At 37.5% G+C, this 26464-nt stretch overlaps 2 protein-coding genes across 8 annotated transcripts; one reads left to right on the top strand and one right to left on the bottom strand.

The window, feature by feature from the left end:
- Nucleotides 1-1224: 1224 nt before the first annotated feature.
- Nucleotides 1225-18485, bottom strand: smpd4 (sphingomyelin phosphodiesterase 4). Of its 7 annotated transcripts, none has more exons than XM_046868043.1 (20): nt 18420-18485; nt 17932-18028; nt 16618-16704; nt 15965-16101; nt 14563-14638; nt 14381-14477; nt 14229-14281; nt 13303-13454; nt 12630-12762; nt 10681-10752; nt 9492-9581; nt 8327-8475; nt 7718-7808; nt 7248-7348; nt 6979-7142; nt 6419-6624; nt 5006-5236; nt 4435-4566; nt 3573-3701; nt 1225-2089 (listed from the first exon to the last, which is right to left on the bottom strand). In XM_046868043.1, exons 2-20 carry the CDS (start codon nt 17971-17973, stop codon nt 1769-1771), a joined length of 2463 nt encoding a protein of 820 aa, XP_046723999.1. In that variant the 5' UTR covers nt 17974-18028; nt 18420-18485; the 3' UTR covers nt 1225-1768. The 7 variants fall into 7 exon arrangements, with proteins under 7 accessions (XP_046723999.1, XP_046723998.1, XP_046724002.1 ...); XM_046868042.1 differs by having other exon boundaries at nt 18317-18465; XM_046868046.1 differs by having other exon boundaries at nt 10687-10752; nt 18317-18465.
- A 3114-nt stretch (nt 18486-21599) lies between these two features.
- Nucleotides 21600-24398, top strand: exd1 (exonuclease 3'-5' domain containing 1). The gene has a single exon (XM_046868019.1). The coding sequence runs from the start codon at nt 21766-21768 to the stop codon at nt 23197-23199; it is 1434 nt and encodes a 477-aa protein (XP_046723975.1). The 5' UTR covers nt 21600-21765; the 3' UTR covers nt 23200-24398.
- The last annotated feature ends 2066 nt before the right edge of the window (nt 24399-26464 follow it).

The following is a 26464-nucleotide window of genomic DNA, read 5'->3' as shown; positions in this document are numbered from 1 at the left end:
ATGCTGAGATTGTAATTATAATAAAGATGAACAATTATAACCCCAAATCAATCTGAACAATGAACTCCACTCTGACCCATGTGCCACACACACAAACAAAAGCCCGCACTTTACCTCATTAATGCGGTTTGCACGTCATTTGCAATCCCATGTTACTTGTCTTATAAATACTTGTCTACTTTGACTCTTTGCACAATACTTTTTTTTTTCGTTGAAAAGTGCGCATCTGTATTTGCACTCTACGTCATACATGCACCTTATAGATTATGTATATATTATATTTATTATGCACTCCTGATTAGTTGCAAACTAATTAATTTTGTACTATAATGATAGAATTTAGTCTAATCTAATCAGTAGTGGCATGTTTTCATAAAGTTTTCATTTCACGACTCCACATAATACTTACATAAATATTGTTAACTTTGTTATTAATGAGTATTTACACTTCTCTAATGACTTACAAAAAAAAAAAAATGACATTACAATTGCACTTGCACTAATACAAATATGTCAGTTTCAAAGCTAAAGCCTTGATAAAGAGAAAATGGTACAGATAATTATGGCAGCAAAATATCTACAAATCTGGGGTTCTAATGCTCATTTAATGCATGCTGTGGATCTTTAGACATCATCTGAAGACAGAATCAGCAATTCAGGCAGCCACAGAACCTTGATTCCACCACCTACAGTAGGTGCCAAGAGTTTTAATGCACAACTTCCTTTTACCTTGATGGACGGCGAGTCAAGTCGAGCTGTGCTAGCATGGAATCTGGTGTGAAAAGTTCATCTGATAGGTGGGGGTCTGATTTTAGCTTTGTGGTTTAAAATCTGACGCAGCAGCTACAGAAAGCGGGCAGAATGAGAACGCAGTATTAGTGTGACGTGAGAGAATTTGGAAAGAAAACAAGTCTTAGATCTGCATTCTGGATCAGCTGCAACCAACCAGCTACACAGGGAGATGAGAGAAACTACACTAGGGTTACATCAGAGGCAAAACAAAAAATCGGCAGTGCGTTTAATTGCTTATCAATAAATTCCTGTAGACCTGCAGAATGTGCTGATGCCATACAGCTGGCAGAGAGAGTTCTGCTGAATTGTGCTGTATTATCAGTAGAGAGAGAGAGCATAGGCTACACATTGCAGAATGATTAAATAAAAACTAATTGCATCCAAACCGCAGTCACTGTGCAACTGAATGAATAAAAGACCACCCTACTGAAATTACCGAAAGATAAGTTTTTTATTAAAAGCAACACTTGGATTTTGGCTTTAGATGTGTATAAATACTCAAAAAGGCAGCTGTGTCTATGATTACGATGTCACTCCAATCATTGTTCAGATACTATGTTTTAATTGTAATATAAAAGTACAAGGCTGACAAAATGCTTATGGACAATAAAATGTCCACAATGGCCATTTACACCAAGAGCTATTATATAGTTTACAAGTAAAATTACATCAGTGCTTATATTTAAATCTGAATGTCAAAAATCACACAACTGCTATTGCTTGTTAGCTACATTGGCGTTGCTGCCGAAAGAAGAAATACCCAGATACCAGAAACATGGTCCTCGCTTGGAGACAATTGGCACAATGCAGACATTGGATTGTTAACTTTTGTAATTCTTAAGCTTGAACAAGGCATTGAACAGTCAGTGGTCAATCTCACACCAGTCATGTTTATATCAGAATTAAGAAACCCACTAGGGTGAGTATTATCATAAATAATAATAACAATAATAATAAAAAAGCCTTTACTGATGATTCAGTGAGTTTTGAGTTTATCAGCAAACAGGAACAGTAGTAGTTCATACAGAAGGCTGATAATAAGGATGAGCCCAGTGCTGGACAGAAGGTTGAAGGAGAACAGAGCAAACAGTACGTAGAGCAGCAGCAGCATGAGCAGTGTACGATAGCTGGCGAAGGGTCGCAGACTGAGCCGTGGCCTCTGCACTCGACCTCTCGTCTGACGCGGAGCCGGACTCTTCCGTCGTTGCTCAGGCGCTGGTGACATGCTCAGGTAGTGTCGACTCATGCGCCCCAGGATGTCCTGTCGTGAGCACAGCGCCTCCATGTTGCCTCCAAACTGCAGGTCAAATAACAATTCAAATCAGCTTTATTTTTATACCACATTTAAAAGTGCTACAAAAATAATCAAATTTGTATAAAGTCAATGCTGGATAATATAAAAAACACCATCTGAAAACCAATGATGAAATCTAAATATAAAAATACAATGTCAAAATCTGCTTAAATAAAAACAATATGCAGCAAAACGTAAAGATAATCAGTAACAAGACAAACACCTGAACAAACAGACTCTGATTGTAAACGTGTTAAAAGCTGCCAATTGGAAAAATCTGAAGGTTCTGGAGCGGAAAGTGGGAGCAAAATAAATTGGAAACGTAGCTTGGAACCATAGAATAGAGGTCGATTGATCGGGACAATTTAAATTTAAGCAATTTTCTGTATCACATCTTATTAATTATTAGATAAAGAGAGGGAAGAAAAAAAAAAAATCAGCCAAACATATCAGCAAAAAAAATGAGCATCATATATCAGTTGCCCTCATTTCTAATTATCGGCATCAGTCAGAAAAAAACCCACATTGGTCGAACTCTAATCATTTAGTGTACTATGTAGGGTCTACACCAGGGGTCTAAAAATAGCTGTTTCCTACTTTGTTAAATCATTGTTGATACTTATTATGAGAAATCATTAGCATGATCAGTGTCTTCACATAGATGAATATGATTAATTATTAATAATAACATAATAAAAGGTAAATTGAGCAAATTTGTTATTTCAGATCAAACTGAAAACTGTGTGTATCAAACTGGTAGCCCTTCACATTAATGGTACCCAAGAAGTGGCTCTCAGTTTCAAAAAGGCTGGTGACCCCTGGTTACACTGTAATGAAGTATCCTAATGAGTGTATTTAGTAAAAAGAAACAAAAGTTTAATATGGTAGATGTTCATATGGATCTGTAATCTTGCAAAAATGTAATATACGGCAAACTACTAAAATAAAGTAAAATATCAACCAAAAAAAAAAAAATGCTACTGTAGTTAAATGTATATAGTAATGTATATGCTAAAGCATTATACACATTTCTATTCCCATGCATTTAAATACACGCGCTGTCTAGTTGACTGACAGGAGCTAGAGGGCTGGATTGGGAGTGGGTCGTTTTACCTTTGCCATGGGTGCTAGAACAAACAGCGTGAGTCCCGCCAGCCCGCTAGGTGTAATGTTTGTTTTTTTTAAAGCTAACAAAAGAAAAAAAATCTTTACCGTAGCATTGCTTTACTTTACTATCAATTTAAAGATTTATGTCTGATATTATTCTGTTATAATTAATCATAGCCTTAATGTTTGTGTAAATTTTTTACACAATCTTTATAAGCAGTGACAATGTTTGGGAAGCGGGACACACACGGGACTCGGAATTTTATGTCGGAAATTTTGCGGAAGCAGGCGGGATTAAGAACACAGTACCACGCAGGGATCTACCAGAAGCTTTACACATTACAAGCATCAGCTGAGTTACTGCAAAATCTAATTTTACCCGCTCGTTGATGAACGATGAAAGCTGGAACAGCAGCCGAACCAGAAAAGCATTTTCGTAACTCCTTATTGGCTGAAGTTCTGGATCCCCCTGATACTCAATCTCAAATCGTCGGAGGCCATTGATGATCTAAGGCAAAATAAAACAAATCTAGCAGGTTTTTAATCCAACAAACATCAGAAACAGAGATACAAATGATGGAGTTTAGAGGTTTTAAATGATACCTATAACAAGTTAAAAGGCTGTCTATGCTTTCGAGACTGTACAATCCAGATGCCATTTTATGCAGAAGTTATAGAATTACCCTTTAACAGTACTGATGAAACTACTTTTATTCTAAAAGACACAAAATTGTGTGACAATACAACATTAGCTGTGGCTTAAAAACACAGCCACTGCAAATAGCTGTTAACTTTGGTCAAAAGTACATTAGCTAGTTAAGCACACAGGTTCTGTAACTAGATTTAGTACCAATAATCATCCTATATTCACTTTACTGACCAGTGGTAGACCCAAATAGTCATGAACTGTATTCATGAAAGTTTCAATGTATTCTGATTCTTTGTCCAAACTATTGAAGCAAAACTATATAATCAGACCGATATAAAGTGTCTCAGGTAATCTTCTAGTGCAACTATTCTGACGCTACAATTTTATACTTTCTAATGATGATGATGAGAAAGTGGTAGGTCAGTGGTTAAGTTGACGTCTAATAAAATAAAAAATAAAAAGTGAATTCATATTCCCAAAAACCACCAAGTCGACACTATACTACTCAGTTGTATAAAATGACAAAGGTAAGTCGCTCTCGATAAGGACGCCTGCCAAATGCCTTAAAGTAAATGAGTAAAAGCGTCCGTACCTGCATCCTACCAAGATCTGTGAGCACAGGACCGTTTTCACTCTGGATGCAATGCGGCAGCTGTTTCGAATCGCTGTCGTCATCTGCCGAGTTCACATTCGCCATCAGCTGAGTCCGCTGTCCTGCATTCAACTACAGAGATAAACATTGCAGACTAAAATCAAAATCAAGCCCTTTCACAGATCTCTTTTATAAAACAGAAACTGAAGTGCAGGTATACATAGTGTTTTGCTCTAACATATTTGATACTCATGTTCTTCCTATTCTAGGAAGCGTGTTTAACAAAGACGTGGCAGGCAGCCATTTGAGATTTAAGACAGACAGACAGACAGTGTCTTAATGGTAGATATGTGCAACATAATTTGCTAAAATTAATTTCATGTTAATTAATGCATAACATTACCCATTACCATAATACAAAATCTCATGGTGCTGCTGCTTTGTTTTTGATAATACTAAAAAAAGTAGGTGTGGGAGAAGCATCAATGAATAAACTTTAAAGAACAGATTTTGAATTTGCACCCTTCCTTTATAACACATACAAGACTATTATATAACTATGGAGACTGACCCGAAATATCAGGCACAGGTAATCCAGGGCCTTGTCCAGAAATTCATGAGTCTTTTTAAAGCACTCTCCCATGTCTTCTGCCTCTGTTCCATGAAAGGTGGAGTTAGTGTCTGAGAAGCTTGTGCTGAACCATGACAGGAATGAGCTGTTAGCTGCCACTTCAGCAGACTGATCAGAGATCCGCTTCGCTGTCTGTCGGGCCTGCATGATGATTTGCACCAACTTCAACACCTAGAAGTTGTCCAGAAACAGAATTTTATGTTGGGACTATATGTGCACAGTGCTTCAGAAGCTATACATTAGAGTACACATTAGGCACTTTTTATTAAATCGAAATTATCACGAATGACTGTGCTTGTATGTTCTGCGCTTGCGTGAGGGAACATAACTCTTCAATACCAGCAGGTGGCAGTAGTGTGCATTCGGCATCCAAACAGGGATGTTTACACCTACCGTGATCATTACTAACGGATTCGTGTAGCTTTTTTATTAATAGTGTCTGCTAAGTTACAAAGATAAGAGCAAGAATGACAACAAGCGTGTTCCGTTTTTCTCTCGTGTGCTCATTCGCTAAGCAAAATAGCCAATCGGAGTTCACTCTCTCCCCATTCTCTTTCTCCGCCACTGATTCAACATACGGAAACGGCAGAAAAACAGCTGACGTGAAGTCAACATTGTTTCAAGTTTTTATCCTCCGTACTAAATCTTGTCTATATTTCATATCATGCTACTTTTGAATAGAGAATGAGAATAATATTTAGACAGAGAATGTGACTAACTTTTTCTAACTGTTGTTATCGAGCTTTAAACAGCTGTAGTTTAAGCTACAGTTAGTCATGGGGACTTGGAGAGGCTTGTGTTGTTAAAAATTTATAGTTTAAGCATTTTTCTGTAGCAAATCTTATTAATTAACTGTTTAAATTTTTTTTACAAAATTTTATGAGATTGGCCGATTTTCTTTCCTCCCCTCAAACATATCGGCTGCCCCGATTTCTAAATATCAGCTTCGGCCAGAGAAAAACCCACATCGGTTGACCTATACTATACATTACATTATCTACCTTAACCCCATAGCATTGTTTAATTCTTATATCTAATTGTTTAAAAAGTGTTGATTAATGTTTTAGAACAGAAATAGTTAATATTGTGATGTTTACTGTGACGAGACCTTCATTTAACTAATTTGGGAGGAGTCTCTCCCGTCAGCATAAATTTCTCAGTACAAACAAACGTCATTTCTGTCTGTTGTAATCATACATATCATTAAAGATACAGGGGGCAGGGAAAAAGCTGAACTATTTCTTTAAGCTTTTTATTGATGTATTATAAATAATAAGCAAAAGACAGCATTATGAAAATAATAAATCAATGATGGCATAGTTATTGACATGATGGCAGTGTTATTACACTCACCACTCCACGCAGCTCACTGCCGAACATCTGCTTGTACTGACAGTCTTGCCCCTCCAGACTGTAGACATGACTCTTGACTTTAAAGACGGAGTCTGTCCCTGCAGGCTGTCGGGAGGACAGGAAGCTACCACCGTGTGTAGGGGAGAGGAAGACACGCGCCTGTCGGTGGTGGAGGACGTGCTCGGGTTCGAGGAACAGTTGTTCTCCTAAATGCAAAATGGGCAGTATAGCTAACCAGTCCTAAATAGAAGTAAAGTCTAAAAAATGACTAAAAATACGTCAATTAAAGAACTAATTAAAGGAACACTGATGTTACAAATTTATACCAAGTGAAAAATTCTAAAAATAATAAACAACATTTTTTGGCAGACACAAGATGTGAATTGACAGTACAATTTGGCATTCAATATTTTTTTAATATTTAGTTTAGATACAGAACATGTGCTTTTTTTTAATATGGAGAATAGTAAAACCTGTACTTAAAAAATTTGTGCTGAATTATATCTTGGTTCAATCATATGTATGAAATGAAACAATCCTAATAAAATCATGATGTGTACCTTTTTGAATCATCTCTGGTAGATTTGGTTGTGCAAAAACTTTGGCAACCCTGAATACCATCAGCGCATTTTTGGCATTGACGAGGTCTGTGCGTAAAGCCCGATTAAGGAAACCCTGAAAGAGCTTTGTGTACATCAAGAGATTATCCTGTACAAAGAAAGCCCTGGAAAAGAAAAGAACTGGTTAAGCCAAAGACGCAAGAAGCAAAAATATTCAAATTAAGTAGAAGGACGATTAAACATTGAGGTGTTCATGAGTAAAAAATTACCACTTATCAGGTAATGTTCGATTCTGAGCCTCTGCCATCGGAATGTTTTTCTCTTCTGTATACCTCCAGGGTTGGATATAACTCAACCATGTTTCTAACACCTGAAGAAAAAAAAACAGAAAAGTGATGAAAATTATAAATAAAGTGCAAAATATTTGATGATTTCTTTTCACAATTTAATGTCATCTGCTGTACCAAAAATCAATTAGCAAACACATGGGGCTCACTTTTTTTTTGTGCAATGCAGTTATGAGGCTAATCTGGCTAACAAGTAACAAAAGCTCACAGTCTCAGTTTACACTCCACTCAAACCCTATTTAGTCCAAGTAAGATCCTGGTCATATAAACTGGATGACTTTTTTTTTTTACATTTATCTTCACTAATCCATGTACTGTAAAACATTTCATAAAAATTGAAGCACACCACACACACACACACACACACAGTATCAAATGATAAAAATGCCTACTGCTCTGAATGAGGCATCGAGAGGCCAATGACCAAAACAGTGCTGCAGAAAGACGTACAGCTTCTGCTGAACAAACCTCTGCATTACAACCCTGAGGGAAAAAAAAAAAAAGGATGATGATGAAAAAAGCAGTAAAGGAACCCCAGCAAGTACATGAACCTCTGGGCTGCAGCCAAGAGAGAAAAGTGTGTTCAGCTAAAGCTCACAACTGAGAATATATAACCTTTGCCTTACAAAAAAAAAAAAAAATTTATTAAAACTGTATAAACTGAATGCAATGATGTCAAACGTTTGTGGATACCTGACCATCACACCCTTATAGTGCTTTTATTTATTTATTATTTTTAATAGTACATTAAAGATTTAGTGACTAATCACTTTTCTGGACAGAATTTCACTTATATTTTAGAGATGTGGGGATTCATTCATTTAGCTACAAGATCATGAATGCAGTTAGTCTACTGATGTATGATCAGAAGGTCTGGTGCAGAATCTGGTTTAGGTTCGTAATCACCCCAAAAGTGTTCAGTGTTTTTGAGGTCAGGACTCTGATATTCTGTAATATTTGCTGGTGCTGCTTGGTTTGTGGAAGATGGTTGTAAAATTCACCTCTTGAACTCCTCGAGAGGGCTGGCATGTGTGTGTGTGGAGGGGGAGGATGAGGCCGGCTCCTGCTTGAGACTGTTGGAGAAAGCATGCAGGTGTTTGACAAGCAGACGCACCACCAGAACGTGTTCCTCTGTCGGGCTGAAGGGTTCCTAAGTTGGTACCACCACACACACACACACACACACACACACACACACACACACACACACACACACACACACACACACACACACACACACACACACACACATCAGCTCACTATACTGTATCACCAGAACACTCATTTGCACTACCAAAATATGAACATGTTAAACAGTGTAGTTTTGTTTGTACACACAATCAGAGGAAACAGTGAACACAAATGACAATACATAAGGTGTGTTAAAACCACCACAATGTAAATAAAATGAGCATGCTCTTTAAAGAGAGAAACAAGCTACCAGAAACGTATGTTCTTCCATGTGACACCTTGGTCAAGATTTCTCACTGCACACCTACACAGCAACCATATGCTAATATACTTAAACTGTTCCTTATGGACTAGTAGAACACTACCCCACACTCTTCTGCCAGGATCCCAGAGCTTTCTGCTCACTAAAGAGGTTTTTCCACTGCACTTCCCAAAACAAGCACCAGCCCAATACAGGGGTCAATGGAAAAGGTATTTAAAAAAATAATAAAACAATTAAAAGTGTTTGTGTATTCAATATTTATATATATATATATATATATATATATATATATATATATATATATATATATATATATAAAAATTATCAGTAGATCAAACAAGCATAAGGTATTTCTATTAACAAATAAATAAATATGGATAATTATTACACTACTATTACTGCATAACTAATCAAGAATTTTATTTAATTGCTACATGTATGGGTTGTGTCACAGTATGCATAACTATGTTTCCACTGAGCTTCCAGAACTCACATGATAACATGATAGACCTGCCAACAAAAGTAGCACACATTTCCACAGTTTTGAGAGCCTTTATGTGTTTTTTTTTGTTTTGTTGTGTTTTTAAAAGATTCCAAAACAATAATGGAAAAATAATTCGGTGTAGCACTTGACTGGTATTGGTGGTTAAATGCAGTGGAAAAAAATCCCTTAGATTTACCTCCAGGAAGCCTGAATGAAAAGGTAAAAGTACTTGGTATGTGTGGAAGGTCCCAGAGCCTGGTGGGGCCGGGGGCTGGCACAGCATGCTGGACATATTGAGACGGTACTGCAGCAACGCCAGCTGAAGGACCCATCACAAATTGGGGAGGAGGAACACACAACGGAGAGGAGGGGGAAGAAAGAAGAGAGGAAATGAGGAGGAAGGTGAAAATGACAAGAGAAAGAAAAAGGGAGAGAATGCCATCCAAGGAAGGAAATAATAGTGTTGGACAAAGTAAGAACCGAAATGAGAGTGAACAAAAATGGAAAAGAAAGAACAGAACAAAACAATTTTGACCACAATGCAATGAAATTGACAAGATGCTGATTTCCTTCACACACAGCAACTTCAACATCCAAAAGAAATTCAACCGAGACAAATTCATGAGAAAAAAAACAAATAAATGCTGCAGATTTAGCTTTTGTTTGTTATGAGAACAAATCCAGTAGGTGTGTTCAATATTAAAAATTACATATAACAGAAAGGAAAAGGAAATACTGCATCTTGCTTATTTTTTTTTAGACAGATGATAATGAAGGCAGTTGCTATGTCACATTTCCTACATAAAAAGCGTTCATCCAATGCAATATCTACGGTGTATTACCCATAGATCTGTGGTATGTAGTAAACTGCATGTATTGCTGTAGAGTGCTTTGGGCTGAATGGAAGCATGCTAATTTTGGTGATTTTAATAGCAGACTTACAACATGATATATCAGCAACCATAGCAGCTCTGAATCCAAAGAGGTAAAAAAGCTCACAGCCAAAAGACAAAGCAGACACCAGACACCATGCTTAAATTAAATACATTTAAATAAAGGCTGTACTCCCAAAACCACATGCCATAGAACTCAAAGTTAACTATGTAATCCATTGCTTAGTCCTGTCCATTTTAAAGTAATCCGGCTGAGCTACAAGCAAAAAATAAACTAAAAATCATTGGCAAAAACTAGAAAGTGAAAATATAAAATGCTAAACACAACCACAAAGTCACCTAAATCACCTAATAATTTGCATAAACAGGCTGACAGCTGACTGCAGTGGAGTAAACAGTGTGTGAGGGACTCGTGCAGCGACCCGCCCCCTCGCATGAAGCACGGCTGTGGGGTGGAGGCATTCAGCCGATCAGCCATGCGGTGGAGAAAGAGGGGTGAAGAGGAAACCCATGCTTTGCTATTACCTTCACCTGAGGAGACTGCAACTTCTGGTACACCTCCAGCGAGTAGTGATGGAGCCACATTTCCACAAATACCTAGAGCCAAACAAGAACAAAGCTCAAAAAAAAGGATTTCAGTGGACCAGATTTTAGCTTCACGACTTAATTTAACACAACAGCACAGTGATGAAGCAAGTAAAAGTGCTGCCTCGCAGCTTCAAGGTACACTGGTTGACCCAGTAAATAGTCTCTTTGTGTCCATGTTGGTTTCTTCCAGATTCTCCACCATACACCAAAACAATTTGCGGGTTGGCTGGTTAGAACAGAATGCTCCCATTTAAGATGTAAATGTGCCTCTTTAAACCCATGGCAACCGGCACGGCCTTTGGGGTAGTACATTATAAGCACACAGTGGACGTTCCAGTTCATCCCAAAGCTGTTCAATCAGGGATCTGTGCTGGAAACTCAAGTTCTTCTGAATAAACCTTGATAAAATATCCATATGGGCACCATCATACTGGAACAGAATCTTACTTTAGTTGCAGGGAAAACTAATTGTAATGTTACAACATTTAATGGTAAAAACAATATAGTTTGCTGTAGCAGTAAAACACTAAACGTATTGGTGCTTACTTTATTTTTTTACCATATAAAAATATAGTAATTCAAAAATTCAAATGACCTTTCTGATTATTAAGAGACTATGTCTGTAAGACAAGTGGGTGATGAATTAGACCTGTAACACGCTGTGTACACAATTATTAGGGAAGCTGTATTTTCGAGGATTAATGTTATTATTGTAATTAATTATTGTATTCTTGGTCAATCCATCAGTTTTAACAAGCCTTAAACCGGAATATTTAAGAAAGTAAAAGTGATGTTTTGGCTGTCTTAGGAGAATATCTGTGTCTGTTGAACAAAGTGTCTTCTTAACTGGCAGTAGTTCTAGGAGTTGATTTTGAGTCCATCTTCAACCCAAGAAAGTCCAACTAGCTCGTCTTTAACAATACCAGACCATACCAGTACCCCATCAGCACCTTGCTGGCATCTGAGTCTGAGCTGTGTGTCTGTTACTGATCCAGTCACATTCTCCCATCTAGTCCATCAGGATTCACTCTCATCTCATCAGTCCATAGAACCTTTGAAAAATCCATCTTCAAATATTTCTTGGCCCAGCCTTGATGTTTCAACTCATGTGTCTTGTTCTGTGGTGGACAGGTTTCAGCTTTCCCTACCCTGGCCATGTCTCTAAGCACTAAGCACTGAACACTTTGTACTTCTGGGCACTCCATGCAGCTTGCAGTTGTGGAATATGACAGCACTGGAGGATGATTCTTCTCAAATCTTTGGCAGTTAATCTGCATCTTTTTTTCTTAACACGTTACTTGTGACCCTGTTGACTATTTTTTTACTACAACAAAACAATTGTATGGTGATTACACCCCGATATCTCAGCAATTTCAAGAGTGCTGCATCCCTCTGAAAGACTATTTACAATTTTCAGCTAAATCTTTTTTTTCCACGTATTTTGCTTTGTAAAATTTGAATGCTTATTGGCTTTAAGCATATCGGGTGATGAGTATTTGCGCAATGAGGGAGAGCGTGGCCTAAGGAGATCAACGGTTGTCAAGATGTGCATAATTATCAGCCAGATTCTTTTCCTCAGTCAAAATACGTGGAAAAAAAAAAGATTTAGCTGAAAATTGTGCGTTGGTCATATGTATGCGTTGGAAAATATGCATAAAATTTGTGATTTTGTCAAAATACTTCCTTGCCTATTAATTTTGCTTACAGTGTACTTGTTAGATATATTAGGCTTGTTGCTGCAGAATGCAAAGGAAGCAAACATGTCTCAGCTAATTCAAGCAAAACTGAAGTTGACTTGATTTCACTCATGACTGAACATGGTTCACTAAAACATGATTAAACTATTGGAGTGTTAGAGTTTGGGCAGATGTGTGTAACATTTTCACCTGTAGGAGGGTTTCAGATCTCCAGATCTCCTGAGCAGCAGGGTCAGCGTTGACTGAGGGCTGATGGGATATGTGTCGCTTTAGCAGGCTGCTGCTGTGGATGCCATAGCCAACATAAGGTACACTAGGAGACCTGGGGCAGAGAGAAATCAAAGATTTGCTGATTCTTGTTTTTAAATTGGCAGGAGAACACAATTCATATTTCAAAAGATTATTTTTTATTTTAGATTCTTATTCTGTAAAAACAGAAAACAAAGCATCAACCTACAAACATGATACATCCATAGACACAGGTATAATACTGATTGATCTGTTATACATTTGTTAAATTTAATTAAATATTACTGTTTTATATATTAACACACACACACACACACACACACACACACACACACACAGTATTGCTCTTTATTAAAGAAAAAGTATGTCTTATCCGAATAATTGTTGGTATAATCAGTAGAATACTAGATTATTAAAAATATCTATATCAACTGCTCTACTATATATATATAAAAACAGCGATTTATTGACAATTGTCATGAAAGTAAACATCTACAGCTATCTATAAATATATATAATTGTGATTATTAGTTCCAGAATTGCATTTTTTTAAAATAATTATAAACAATAAAATTAAATATGAAAGAAAAATAGGTATGTGAAAGGAAAATACCGTGGAGCTGGAGAGGCAACAGAGCCCCTTGGATCAGAGAAAGGAGATGGGGGCACATTTCCCTCTGTGGGCAAGAAGTGCTTGAGGTAGGCATCAACAAGCACAAAGTAAGCACTGTCTGAACAGCTGCCACGCTGTCCAGGAGGATAGTTCTGAAAATAGTTTTCAAATATTTTTGTAGAAAAACAAATGCTCACACTTATTTGTATAATTAATAAAATAAGATTTGTGTTCAGGGTGGGTGAGGGTATTGGGTGCTAAAAGAAAAAACTAACAGTATCCTTGTTGCATTTGTATAAACATAATGTGAACCCTTTATAATGGGCCGCAGGTTCTAAATAAATGACAGGTTAAATGCAATTACAGTAGGGTGTGTGTGTGTGTGTGTGGTAATAACAGTTCTGTAGTAGGTTTATTACGGTAGTAGTGCTGCCAATATACTACTGTAAATGTATGCATGCATGTTTTGTTGTATCTATTTTCCATTAAGAGACTGTTTGGTAGTAGTAAAAAAACATTGTTTTAAAGAGATTGTGGACATTTTCTTACACACATGCAGCAACTAAGGTGTGTAAGCAAACTTTCAGATTTTGATCATTTTCAGATTTAAATTGAAATAAAATATTTGTTTTTTTACATTGGTTGTTTACTACTCTGCTATATCCAGAACTAAAATGCACTTAAACAACATATAAGTTGATGGGGTGTGCATTCTTATGCAACCGTTTAATTGTATGCTTTTTCATTTTCCTTCAAAGTGTCTTCACATGAACCACAGAGTTAACTGTGAGCATTAGACTTCTTAAACTGTTTAGAAGAATGTAAAAGAGTTTCATTAAACATGCACAAATTTGAAAGCAGTAACTACAGAGTCTGAAACACTATTCAGAGAACATTTCTCACACAGAATCTAAAGGTACACATACCTTTGGTGCAATAAGACTGTAAGCAAAGATGAACATGTAGTATTCAAAAGGATCTAAGAAAGAAACAAAACGTGGCAGTTGTAAATCAGACTGGATGATGCAGCAGACATCAACATTTCATGTTTCAAGACTTTTCATTTTTTAAAACATACTGAGCATGATGAGGTCGGACATGGGGAATTGTAACTTATTGTGAAAAAGGGCACAGTCAGGCAGAACACCCTCATGAAAAGAGGCCTTCACAGGACCCTGAAGAAATAAAAAGAAAAAAGAATTTCATCCGAACATCCATCCAAAGGCTATGATAAACTGCATAACTAATTGTTTTACTTACTGGCAAATAACTGATGGGGATCTCATATTTGTAGTCCTCTGCTTGCAGCTTGTAGACCAGCTTCATCATGGGGCCACTGCAGTACACACATTATAATGTTATGAAAAATACATACAAGGCAGTCCAAGCAGAATGATGAAATGAGAACACTTCCATGTGAATGCTTCTAAGGAAAAAAAAAAGCATTGGTACATTTTGAGTCTATTTATAAATGCCGGTGAAGTTAAAATATAAACCATATAGCCTTTTATAACTGAATACCAAAGAAAAAAAACTAAAAGGTTAAAACAAGCTAATTTTATCACAGGGATTAGCCATAATTACACTCATACATAAGTCAAGGATGGAGGGGAAGAATTTGAGTGACCTGCACAGAGCACTGACAATGACCCAAATGAACACCTTTGGGACAAACTGAAATGCCAGTTGTGCCCCAGGCCCTCTCATGCAAATCGGTGCTTGACCTCACTAATGTACTTATATCTGAAAGAACAAATCCCCACAGCCCATTAGAAATCTTTGCTAGAGGTGTGGAGTTTATAATAACAACAAAAAGACTAAATCTGGAATAGGAGCATCAACAAGCACATATGGGTGCAATGGTCAGGTGTCCAAATGCTTCTGCCAGTATAGTGTATAATTACCTGGCAAGTAATTTCATTTAATGGATCATTTAGGTCATCATTTAGCTACAGTGGTGTGCTTTCTTGTTTTTTTGCATGTTTGTCACACTTTAATGTTTCAGATCATCAAACTAATTTAAATATTAGTAAAAGATAACACAAGTGAACAAAACACGCAGTTTATAAATGAAGATTATTATTGAAGGAAAACAAAAACCAAAACTACATGGCCCTGTGTGAAAAAGTGTTTGCACCCTAAATCTACTCAGGTCATGCCACAGCATCTCAATAGGAATCAGGTCAGGACTTTGACTAGACCACTCCAAAGTCTTCTTTTGTTTTTCTTAAGCCATTCAGAGGTGGGCTTGCTGGTGTTTTGGATCATTGTCCTGATGTAGAACCCAAGTTCTTTTTAGCTAAGGACAAGAACAGATAACCGGACATTCTCCTTCAGGATTTTTTGGTAAACAGCAAAATTCATGGTTCCATTTATCACAGCGTCTTCCAGGTCCTGAAGCAGCAAAACAGCCCCAGACCATCACACTACCACCACCATATTTTACTGTTGGTATGATGTTCTTTTTCTGAAATGTGGTGAAATTTTTTAAATGCAGAAATGAGCGCTCGAATAAGATCTCGAACGGATTAAATCGCTTTTACATTCATTCTTATGGGGAAAATTTGTTCAAACGTACGAGCAATTTTTAAGAACGAATTATGCTCGTCCAACGTGGTTTTGCTGTATATGGACAAACGGAAGAATAACAAGCAAAACTAACCATGGATCGAGAAAGTCCAGAACAATGTTGTACTCATTCATGCGAGGGTGCACAAATTGCAGGTTCCAACCCACAATGACCCCATCTAGGCTGCCAAAGATACTCTCAACCAGCCATGGGAAGACCAGGTGAAGCTCCTGATTTGAAAAAAGTGTCACTTTAATACACTGATTTTCGTATTTATATTGTTTATGAGAATTTTGAGTCAGTCACACAACGTTCTTGTAACAGGCAGAGTTAAAGGTGTAGCTGTGGATTCTGACCTGAGCACATGATTAGATGTGCTTTTGTCTAATTAACATTAAACGCAACTACAATACAACAAACAAATTGATGTAATTTATTAACAAAAAACAACTACAATTTAAGGCAACCCCCTTAAGGTTGTCTAAAGAATTTTTTACCCTTCTTAATCACAGCACTCTGCCAGTAAGCATACTTTTACTATTAAAGCATCACACCGGTTTTAGTCCTTGTTGTTGTAAAGGATCATCTTTATCAATCGTTAAACAAATGTATATAAAAGTGTCCAGTAACAGAATTTCTATAGCAGCTTGAATGTCATTTGACAATGCATGATTAAGGTTAATTTTGTAAATGTGCAACAGCACCAACAAGTTCAATATTTCCACTAAATTAAGTGTGTGCTCTACCTTAGCAGGATAGTCATCTATCACTTTCACCAGCTCCTGACACCGCTGAAGTAGTGGCTTAGTGCTCCAGTCTGCTTTGAGGTTTGCCTGTTCCAAATAAAAAAATAATCTTTATCAACAAAAGTGCCCACATGCGTAGATGCGCTTAGTTATAGATGTTGCAATTCCAGTGCATAGTGGGACAGGATAAAGCAGTGGTGACTGATTAAGATGTCAAATATACAAAAGCTAAAATCTAATCTCTATGATAATATTTATTCTACAGAATAGCCCATCAATTGATCGAGTAATCAGATCAGAAGTACTTCTTTTCACTGTACGGTGTTTTCACGTTTTAGTTGAAATGATTCCAAACTTTGGAAACTTTGTTGTGCTTTTTGGCCTGAATCTTCTCCTCGCCCCTCGCCGTTTTTCTCTCCGTTCCTCGGTTTTTCATTCTGCAGCCTCTTCTGCGTTTACCTGTCAAGGGGTCTCATTTATAAACGTGGCGTACGCACAAAACGAGTCTGAAAACATGCGTACGCCACTTTCCAGGCAAAGGTTGTGATTTTATATATATAAAAAACTTGATGGGAGAGAGTGCACACCTGCAAGTAAAATGAACCCTGGGAACGCACAACCTAGAAACACAGAAACTGAGAATGGAGACACAGATCTTTGTCTGCCAGGTTAGCTGGCCATTTGGCAGATGCCATTATCCAGAGTGACCTACAATTCTCATTAATGCAGCTGAGCAGATGAAGGTTAAGGACCTTGCTCAAGAGCCCTGCAGTGGCAGCAGTAGCTGGGATTTGAACTCATGACCTTTCCATCACAGGTCCAACATCTTAAGCACTGAGCTGCCACTCCAATATCAACTTAAAAGATCTACTCTAGTGGGTGTGTCACTCTGTGTAAACACCTGACATGACTGCCACTGACTGCCTGCATGCATGTACAGTCTGGACTAGAAAGAAATCAGTCCCAGATTTGCTTCTTCATATCACCAATCTGACTTGAAGACATTTATTATCAGAATATTGTCTTTATTTTTTTAAACAGGGGAACCAATTATATAAGTCGCCTCTGGGGTAAAGGATAAACAAAACTGAATTGTAAAATGGTAAATAAAGTTTGAGAAATCCAGGCTGAGTAAAGGCAGTGGATGTAATTAGCAAGAAAACTGAAAGCTGAAGAACAAATCACAAGTTAACAATGCAAACTTGCACACATACCTAAAAGAACTGAGTACAGATTACACTCCAGGAAGTGTTTACATTCGGAATAAAAATATCAAGCGTTTTCATGAGTTGCTGGATTTTAAAATGATCTTACCAGCAGATAGCTGGGCTGCTGTATGGCAACAGGCGCAGCCATCGCTGTTCACTCTGCAGATGAAGGCGCTCGTGCCACCGCACAGGTCCACTATAACCTGAGGAACCGTCAATAACACGTTTATTTAGCCAGCTAGCCGAGTTTCACGTCTCCATACACTAAAGCCGCTCACTATGGTTTGCTATATAAATATAAAATAAGGCACAGAGTAACACGTTTATGTTTAACTGTTATTCTCACGCCGACAGTGTAACTAAAACTCTATTCATCACGCGAGTCTTGCTAATTCTCTCAGCTAATAAGCACGCGCGCACACCGTTACAGTTAGCAAACTCAGCTAACCGACAGTCTCTCACTCTTACCCTTACTCCAAATAAAATCTTATCATATAAATATTGATGTAGACAAATCTTTAAACTATATCTATAGGCACACCTAACAAGAAATGTATATAGAACTATAACGCAATTCCAAAATACCGCGTTCACCTCCACAGTGTTTTTGAAGAGGGGTTGCTTTGTAACGTCACTTCCGCTGCAGCGAATAAACTTCCGTTCAACAAACGTACTTAATATATATATATATATATATATATATATATATATATATATATATATATATATATATATATATATATATATATATATATATGTATTTAAAAGATTTGACCATCTTGTACTTTGTTTATTTTATTATATGAAATGTGATGTTATATTTATATTTGATACAAATATTTGTGTCGCTTTGGAGGACGTAGGACGTAGTGGCTTCTATGATTTAATATATAAAAAAAAAAAAAAAAAATATATATATATATATATATATATATATATATATATATATATATATATATATATATATAAGATACTATGATAAACTTTCACGAATATATGCTTTAATTTATTAAAATATTTGTGATTTTTTTATTAGTATATATTTTAATGTATATGTTGATATTTACAGATTTTTTAAAACAGATTTAAAAAACTGATTAATTCGTGTTAGCAATTATAATTGTGCTATTATATTATATTTATATTGCATAACAAAATTTGTGTTTCATTGTTTTTGTTTCAGAATTTCACGCTATTACATTTCACATTTTCTTTTTTCATTTTCTGACCAGTCCCTGGTTTATTCATAAACTTTCAGAATTGTTGCATGGATTCTGTGTATGTTCTAGCTGTGTCCTTGTAAGTTTTCTCTGGCATCCCAGATAGGCTTGGCTAAAGTAAATTGGCTCTTGGAATTGTAAATGTGTGTGTATGTGTGTGTTGTGCAATGTAATAAACAGCTGTTACTCCAAGAGTCTATTCTCAACCACAGTGTGAAGATGCATTTATAAATCTGGTCTATATATTCACACTATCTTTCCAGCCAAACACAATGCAAAGCATAAGGATGTAGGGCAGAGCACTCATCTATGCAATTGCATTATAAACTTAATGATTATTTTAGTAAAAAAATATATGAATTACACATCTGATTAAATTCAAGCAGTTAGGATATGGCAAATTAAATTAATTATTTATTTACAATCATTTATGTGACATAAGGATGTTTAATTAAATAGTTGTCATGTCTCTGTAAAATGCAAACACCCCCACATCTAAAAGCCGCCATATGGGTGATCTCATTTACCGCTTGTTTGGCGCTGCTATGTGAAGCAGCTATGAAATAGAGAGTAATAAACCACCACTTTGGAAAAGAAAACTTGCTGACTTTTTTGAGGGGTAATTTTCACTTTCTGTCTTTCTACTATATTTATTTACTCCATGCCAGGGGATTTGTATTCAACATAAATTACACATTTTTCATTATTAATAGGCCCGGTTATGCAGGGGTGCTCAGACGAAAGCAACCCTCATTTAAAGCTAGTAGCCTATATTTGCGGAAAGAATTTGGCAAAAATCCAGTACATATTTGAGTTTGCACTCAAAAAATGGCCATCGGCTGTCAACTGCAACCAATACAGGAAGGCAAGCACAGACAAAACCAGACAGAGCACTATGGTCTGTTCTAGGTGGACAAGTTACGAGTTAACATGTATTCTTTCCCTGACATCACCTGATACTTTGCCATCCTTTTGATGTTTTAACTAATAAAAACAGGTCCTTAAACACTTTCACAATGTTTTGTTACATTGTAAATAGCTGAATCTGACAGAAAGAAGCCACCCCCCCACCCTCCACAACCCCAACAACTGGGGACCCCCACATAAGACTTGACTCAATTCTACCACTGCCCCAGGTGATGAGAATCTGTGACCATATTTCCCCACACTGTCTCTGAACACAGGAGGTCTACAAGAACGTGTTCTCACTCCTTTCCTGTTCCCTCATTCAATTACAATTGTCACCAAGCACAGAAAGGTCTCATCACTGTATAGGCCATAACATCACCAAAAGTAAGGAGATGATTGTGGACTACAGGAGGCTTTAGGAAGATGACTGTTCCCTTGTACAGTGGTTATGCTGTTGACCTGGTCGCTTTACCTGAAGACAGTAATTAAATCTGCTTATCAGTGGCTCTACTTTCTAAAGAAAGTTTGGTCTTCCCTGTTTCATCTGGACCAACTTCTACAAATGTACCTTTAAAAGTAGCCTGACTGTCTGGTTTGGAAGCTTTTCCATTTGTGACTGCAAGGCCATCTTACACGTAAGGACATACACAAAGTCTGAAGAAGGCTCTAAAAATAACCACAGAATGCAATCATCCAGCACACTGACTGTTTACCAGACTGCCACAAAGCAGACAATTCAACAGCATTCAATTCAGAACCAGCAGCTTGAAGCCTAGCGGTGTCATGATCCTGAATAAACTGTGATTTAGTCATTGCTTCTATTCCCACTCTTTCACTCATGTCTCCACTACCACCCACACTTTAATATCAGCATACTGGCCACTGACAGCACATTGACACTCACAGACAATCATCTCACATATTTCCATCATTTTTGTGCATGTTGTAATAATTCTTAGGGCATTATTACTGCTTTATCATCTCAAAAGACTCAAATATCTACCATGTAAAATATATAAATTATATCTTTATCACACACAACATATACTATACGACATAAAGATGTCTGCTCATACATTATATAAGGTTAAGGGCTAAGGAATAATGGTGTCTGCCAAATTGGAACCATCTTCACCATGCAACAAGACAATAACTTGAAGCATACCTCCAAGCTCTGAGAGAGAGAGAGAGAGAGAGAGAGAGAGAGAATCTACCATAGAATGGCCTACCATGGACTGCATCTAAATCCTATTGATTGCTTAGAGTAAATTGGACCTCAAGGTCAGAAAGAAAACAAAAGTGAAGAAAGAGAGAGAGATGGCAAAATGTTTAGTGAAAGGAAAGCTAAGGAAGGATTTTTTTTTTTTATAAAAATACAAGTTTAAGGGTTTATTGCGTTTTTGTACCAACATCTGTTCATTTATATATTTGTTTGGTCAAAGAAAAAATATTTAGAAGTTGGAACTCCCTTTTTTTTGTTTTTGCTTCAACAATATTTTCCTTTGTTAATTTCCATGCTTTTCGTTTTTCTTGGTAAAAAAAAAAAAGTAAATGTAATGTTCAAGTGTCTCATAAAACGTTTTATTAGTATTATTAATATTAATAATAACAATAATAATTATTATTCTCTTTTTAATCTCTATGCAAATAAATGTAAAAGTCGAATCTGTTAAACACAGAACTTCACGTCAACAAGAACAATAAAGCTCGTAGGAAATTTACGTCATTTTTTACGACACATACCATAAACGGTTCTCCGAACCTCAAACGTGTTCAGAAAATGTTTAGAATAAATATATACATGCTTTAAAATGGTGTCTTTGGACGACTATCAGTTTTTGGAGAGATTTAAAAGTAAACGCATCCGACTTATAACAAAAGAAAGCACATTTGAGGGCATCGTTCAACGCATTAATTTGAACAAGACCATCATCTTAGATGACGTGGTTGAGATCCGGAGCGGCAGCCGGTTTCGCGGAGCTAAACTCTTCTTTGGACAAGAAATTCAGAATGTTGAGTTTGCTCCCTCGTCTAACACTGACCCCCTGGAGGACGAGGATCATGGCAAGGTCGGCCAGCTGAGCCTGGCTGAGTTTCAGCCCTACAGAAGTACGCTGTTTGATGATGGAGTGATAGAGGAGGAAGAGCACTCCGTGAACTACGTGGTGGTAGATGAGTTCCACGAGAAGTTTGGTCCTGCACTGATGCACATCCGGAAGCAGCAGGTGATCGGGCTTGGTCTGGATGGAGTTGGTGCATTTCAGAACGAGAGGCTCTGCTGGCTGCAGGTGGCAACCAAAAACAACGTGTACCTCTTTGACATCTTGTTGCTGGGTGCCCGAGCTTTCAGAAATGGCCTTTCCACCATTCTGGAGAGCACGAACATCCTGAAAGTCATGCACGACTGCCGGAGGATCTCCGGGTGTCTGAGTGCGCAGTTTGGCGTGAATCTTCTGAACGTGTTTGATACTCAGGTTGCAGATGTGATGCACTTTTACGCAGAGACAGGTGGATTCCTGCCCACGCGGGTGAGTGTGCTGCAAGAGGTCATCAACGATCACTTAAAAATGCCCTTGTCCTCTCTGAGCATCAAAGATCAGCTCTGTAGGGAAGACCAACAAGTCTGGTATGTCCGTCCCTGCCCTGCTCCGCTCCTAAAAGTCATGGCTTTGTCTGTGATCCACCTGCAACCTCTCCGTCTTGTACTTTTGGACGCTCTGATGTCTGACTACACCAGTCTGGTGGACTCTTATCTAAAGAGCGGTCAGGAAAATCCTATACACACAGAGGACATTGGCAAGAGCGGGCTGGAGCTCCCTCACGAGCTGCGTGAGATTGACATAATCAAGCGTGAGAGACAGAAAAGGGCTGTGGACCACTACAACATCACCAAGGATGGACTTCTGGACCGCTACAATATCAAGCCTATTTCAAAGCCAGACTCAGAGATTCAGGAACAGCCTGAGGTTCTGGATTACAGCCTGGATGCTGGAAAAAGGTGTCCCTCTTTTCCTGAAACGTCAACACTAGAAGACGGAAGCGTACCAGACAAGAAGACGGCCTCTATGCCGAGTTTAGGAAGGGGACTTATGCTTTCTGCCCCACTGGAACCCATCAGTGAAAGTGCACTACGCCAGACAAGCACTGCAAAGACAGAACCGTTCGCCTTCATGGGGGGTGTAGCTCAAAACAGGTTCTGTTCTTTGCCTGTCATGGGAAGAGGATTCTTTAACAAACAGTTGTAGCCCCAAATCACATCGAAAAGAAATGTCTGTAAAAGTGCATGTATAAATCTGAAGTGGCATTTTCTGTTTTGACAGTGTCTCGGCTTTTGCTATGTTCAAAGTGATTTGGAAGTAGTTTTGTAAACTGCTTATGTGCAGAAAAATGTTTTGCTTGTTGATTTTTCCATTAGTTCTTAGATACATTAGGTTAAAAAAAGCCATAGAGAATTTGCTTGTTGGCTGTATATGTATTTAATTTTTGGAACAAAAAATGTTTTGTCTTGTTACCCAAGCTTTTTATTTTAAGATATAAAAAGATAAAGTTGGGGTTTGAATTTTCAAACAAAAGTTTTATTTGATTATTTTGACATCTGCAGTACAGGTGTTATGCTCATAGGGGCAGTGTTGCTTACAGAATAAAAAAAACCCTCTCATGCTGAGTTTAATCTGTGTAGTTAACAAGTAGCTGATCAATAATTTGTGTTAAATGTTCCTGTGGCTCTCTGGGTGCATTAATAATGCAGTGGAAATGTTGTACTGTCCCTGTTTTCATTACTGTACCTCATTATAATAAATGTTCAATGGCGTGTTTAATCATGTGCCGTTCAGTCAGCATGGACAGGCCCAGCGGTCTGCAACTGTTCAACCTCACACTGACTGATGTTTTTCCTTTCACTAACACAGTATGTGGCTGAAAAAGTCGCTTCATAATGAAGTGATCTCTGAGTCGTGGCCCTGTCAGAGCTTGCGCAGTCACTTTCACCCTTTGCTCAAGCGTGTATGAAAGAGTTAATGCTTTTATCCGAACTGCAGGCAGAGATGTTAGAACTACTTATAATATAGCACCATTGAATTATGGAGTTTCATTCATTTTTTATTCTCTGATAGTGGTGCAGCTGTAAATCACGTCTGGATACGTTATTGTTTCTATAGTAACATTTGATTCACAGGGAATTGATTTGACTTGATATTAAGATTAATTGTAATATTTCATTTATTTCACCATGGCAAATGTGTATTTGTTGATATTGTGACTTTTACAGCTATGAAATATCTACTTTTTAGACGGAGTCTTCAATACCTGTGCTATGTAATAGTCAGAGGTCAAGCTGAAAAGAAGTTTTAAATGGTAATTATTTACCTAACAGATAATGACAAGGGGTTTACCAACATGCACAACAGTGATTTAATACAATTTTTATTGAATTTTTTAAAAAGCATCCTAAATTTTTATTTTTTGTGTGTTTTTTGGATCAATTACATGATGTGGAATGTCTGCAAAACCAGTTAGTTTCAGTTATCACTTACAATATAGCAGCTAGAAACAGTCACTCCCTCAACAGCTTATATTTTTTCTCATTCTTAAACATGCAGGTTGCAATTTTTTTCAAGAAAGAGCTAAATGTATACTTGTAGAAAACAAGAATCGGAGGCTATCAAGGACAAACACGCGCTGAAACCACACAGCTAAAGACTGGAAAAAAGAAACCAGGTCATTTTATTATAATTGTTAACTGCTTAGTTTGATTCATTTAGATGTCTGACCAGTGAAACCTTATGTGGTCTCATACTATAGAAACTTCTAGAAATTCATTTAATGTTTTCAACGTTTTGTGCATATTGAGATGCTTTTCTGTTCACCACAGTTGTAAAAAAACGTCTATATCCTTCATGGCAGCTCATATCTAGGTTTTTTTTCTTCTCACTTCTCTTATCAATACGGTTTTCACATCATTCTGTGCAAACTCTAGTGACTAGTGTGTGGGAGAATCTCAAGATCCGCATTTTAAAAAATTCTTAAATCATACATCTGATATTAACAACCATGCCATGTTTAAAGTCACAGAGATCGCACTTCTTCATTGTGATATTTAATGTGAATATTAACTGAAGTTCTTGACCTTTATCAGCATGATTTTCTTTTTGCGTTGCGCCACTGCCACATGATTGGCTGTAAAGGTAACTGCATGAAAGTACAGATGGTCATTATAAAGAAAACAGGGAGAGCATATTTGAATGATGTTTGCCAATTGAAATTAATTGGCAAGCAGTAAAAGGTGTGTTGGGGTTTTAATGAAATGTAATCAAGTAACATTAAGAGTAATAATGATTCGCCTACATTCCCCTTCTGACCATGTTTTTATATTGCACTGAGCTGTTGAAATGATTTCGTCATACAGGTTAATTTCACAGACTAATGAGAGGCATGTCACATTTGAATTCTGCCTCAGTTGTGTGTGTGGAGTTTGCATGCTCTCCCAGTACTTCAGGTGCTCTAGGTTTCTCACCCTGCAAGTCTAAAGACATGCATTGTTGACTTATTGGCTCATTTCCAAATCGTCCATAGTGTGTGTGTGTGTGTGTGTGTGTGTGTGTGTGCACGCGCACCAGAGTCCAGCATGTCCCCCCTGCTTAGTATCCTTGTTTTGCCCTGGTATAGACTGTATAGACTCCAGGTTCTCATCTGACCCAATGTAGAATAAGTGGTATAGAAGATGGATGATGAACACTGAGAGTAACAAACCTGTCAATGGCAAATTAACTGTCTTTCCTGTCTCCCCTCAACTGTAATGAATCTCCTGTCCATAGATGTCCTTCTCCTCGCACATCATCTCATTAGGATTTTGAAAGCATGAAATTACACAACATCTCTCTGGCCATTCATGTCTACACCTGCAGGAACTGTAGATTGAACCACAGCCTGATGGTGAGAGATGTATTATTGGTGTATCACATACGTTTCTTTCTGCAAACATATGAAACATTTAAACGTCTAAGAAATTCCCCACAACTAAGTTACTGAACTAAAAATATAGCTTTGTCTTTGCTGCTAATCAAGAGGCGTTTGTAATTTAAGCTTTCTGCCACTCTATGTTTTTTCCTTTTTTCTATCTCTTCGTTCTTCAGCTCTACTCCTGTCTGAATTGCGGAGAAAGACAAAATAAAGGCAACTGCAGCAATTCCGTTCCCATCGGCCCTGCGGCAAATTGGCTCTTTATCAAAGGCAGGCCTCATCTATCAGCACACAGACGGGTATTGAAATTGGTCTGCTGCCCACAAATCAGGCCAATGGATCGGCTCTTATCTGGAGCAAGGCCATCATCACTCAGGTGCTGGGAGAGAGCAGTAGGACGGACAGAAGGCCTTTTTTCCACCGTTGATTGATGTGACCTTCTCTTGACCTCTATGAAGGCCAAAGCGTGACACTTTACTTAGTTGTAAGGAGCATTCACTCTTCCGTCCTGCTTTATGTCCTAACTGTAGCTCTAAAGAGATAAAAAAGACA

The sequence above is a fragment of the Silurus meridionalis genome, chromosome 15, assembly GCF_014805685.1.
Source record: "Silurus meridionalis isolate SWU-2019-XX chromosome 15, ASM1480568v1, whole genome shotgun sequence".
In the NCBI taxonomy this organism is placed as follows: domain Eukaryota; kingdom Metazoa; phylum Chordata; class Actinopteri; order Siluriformes; family Siluridae; genus Silurus; species Silurus meridionalis.
Note: the sequence above shows the minus strand (reverse complement) of the source record. Positions and strands in the feature narration are given on the sequence as shown.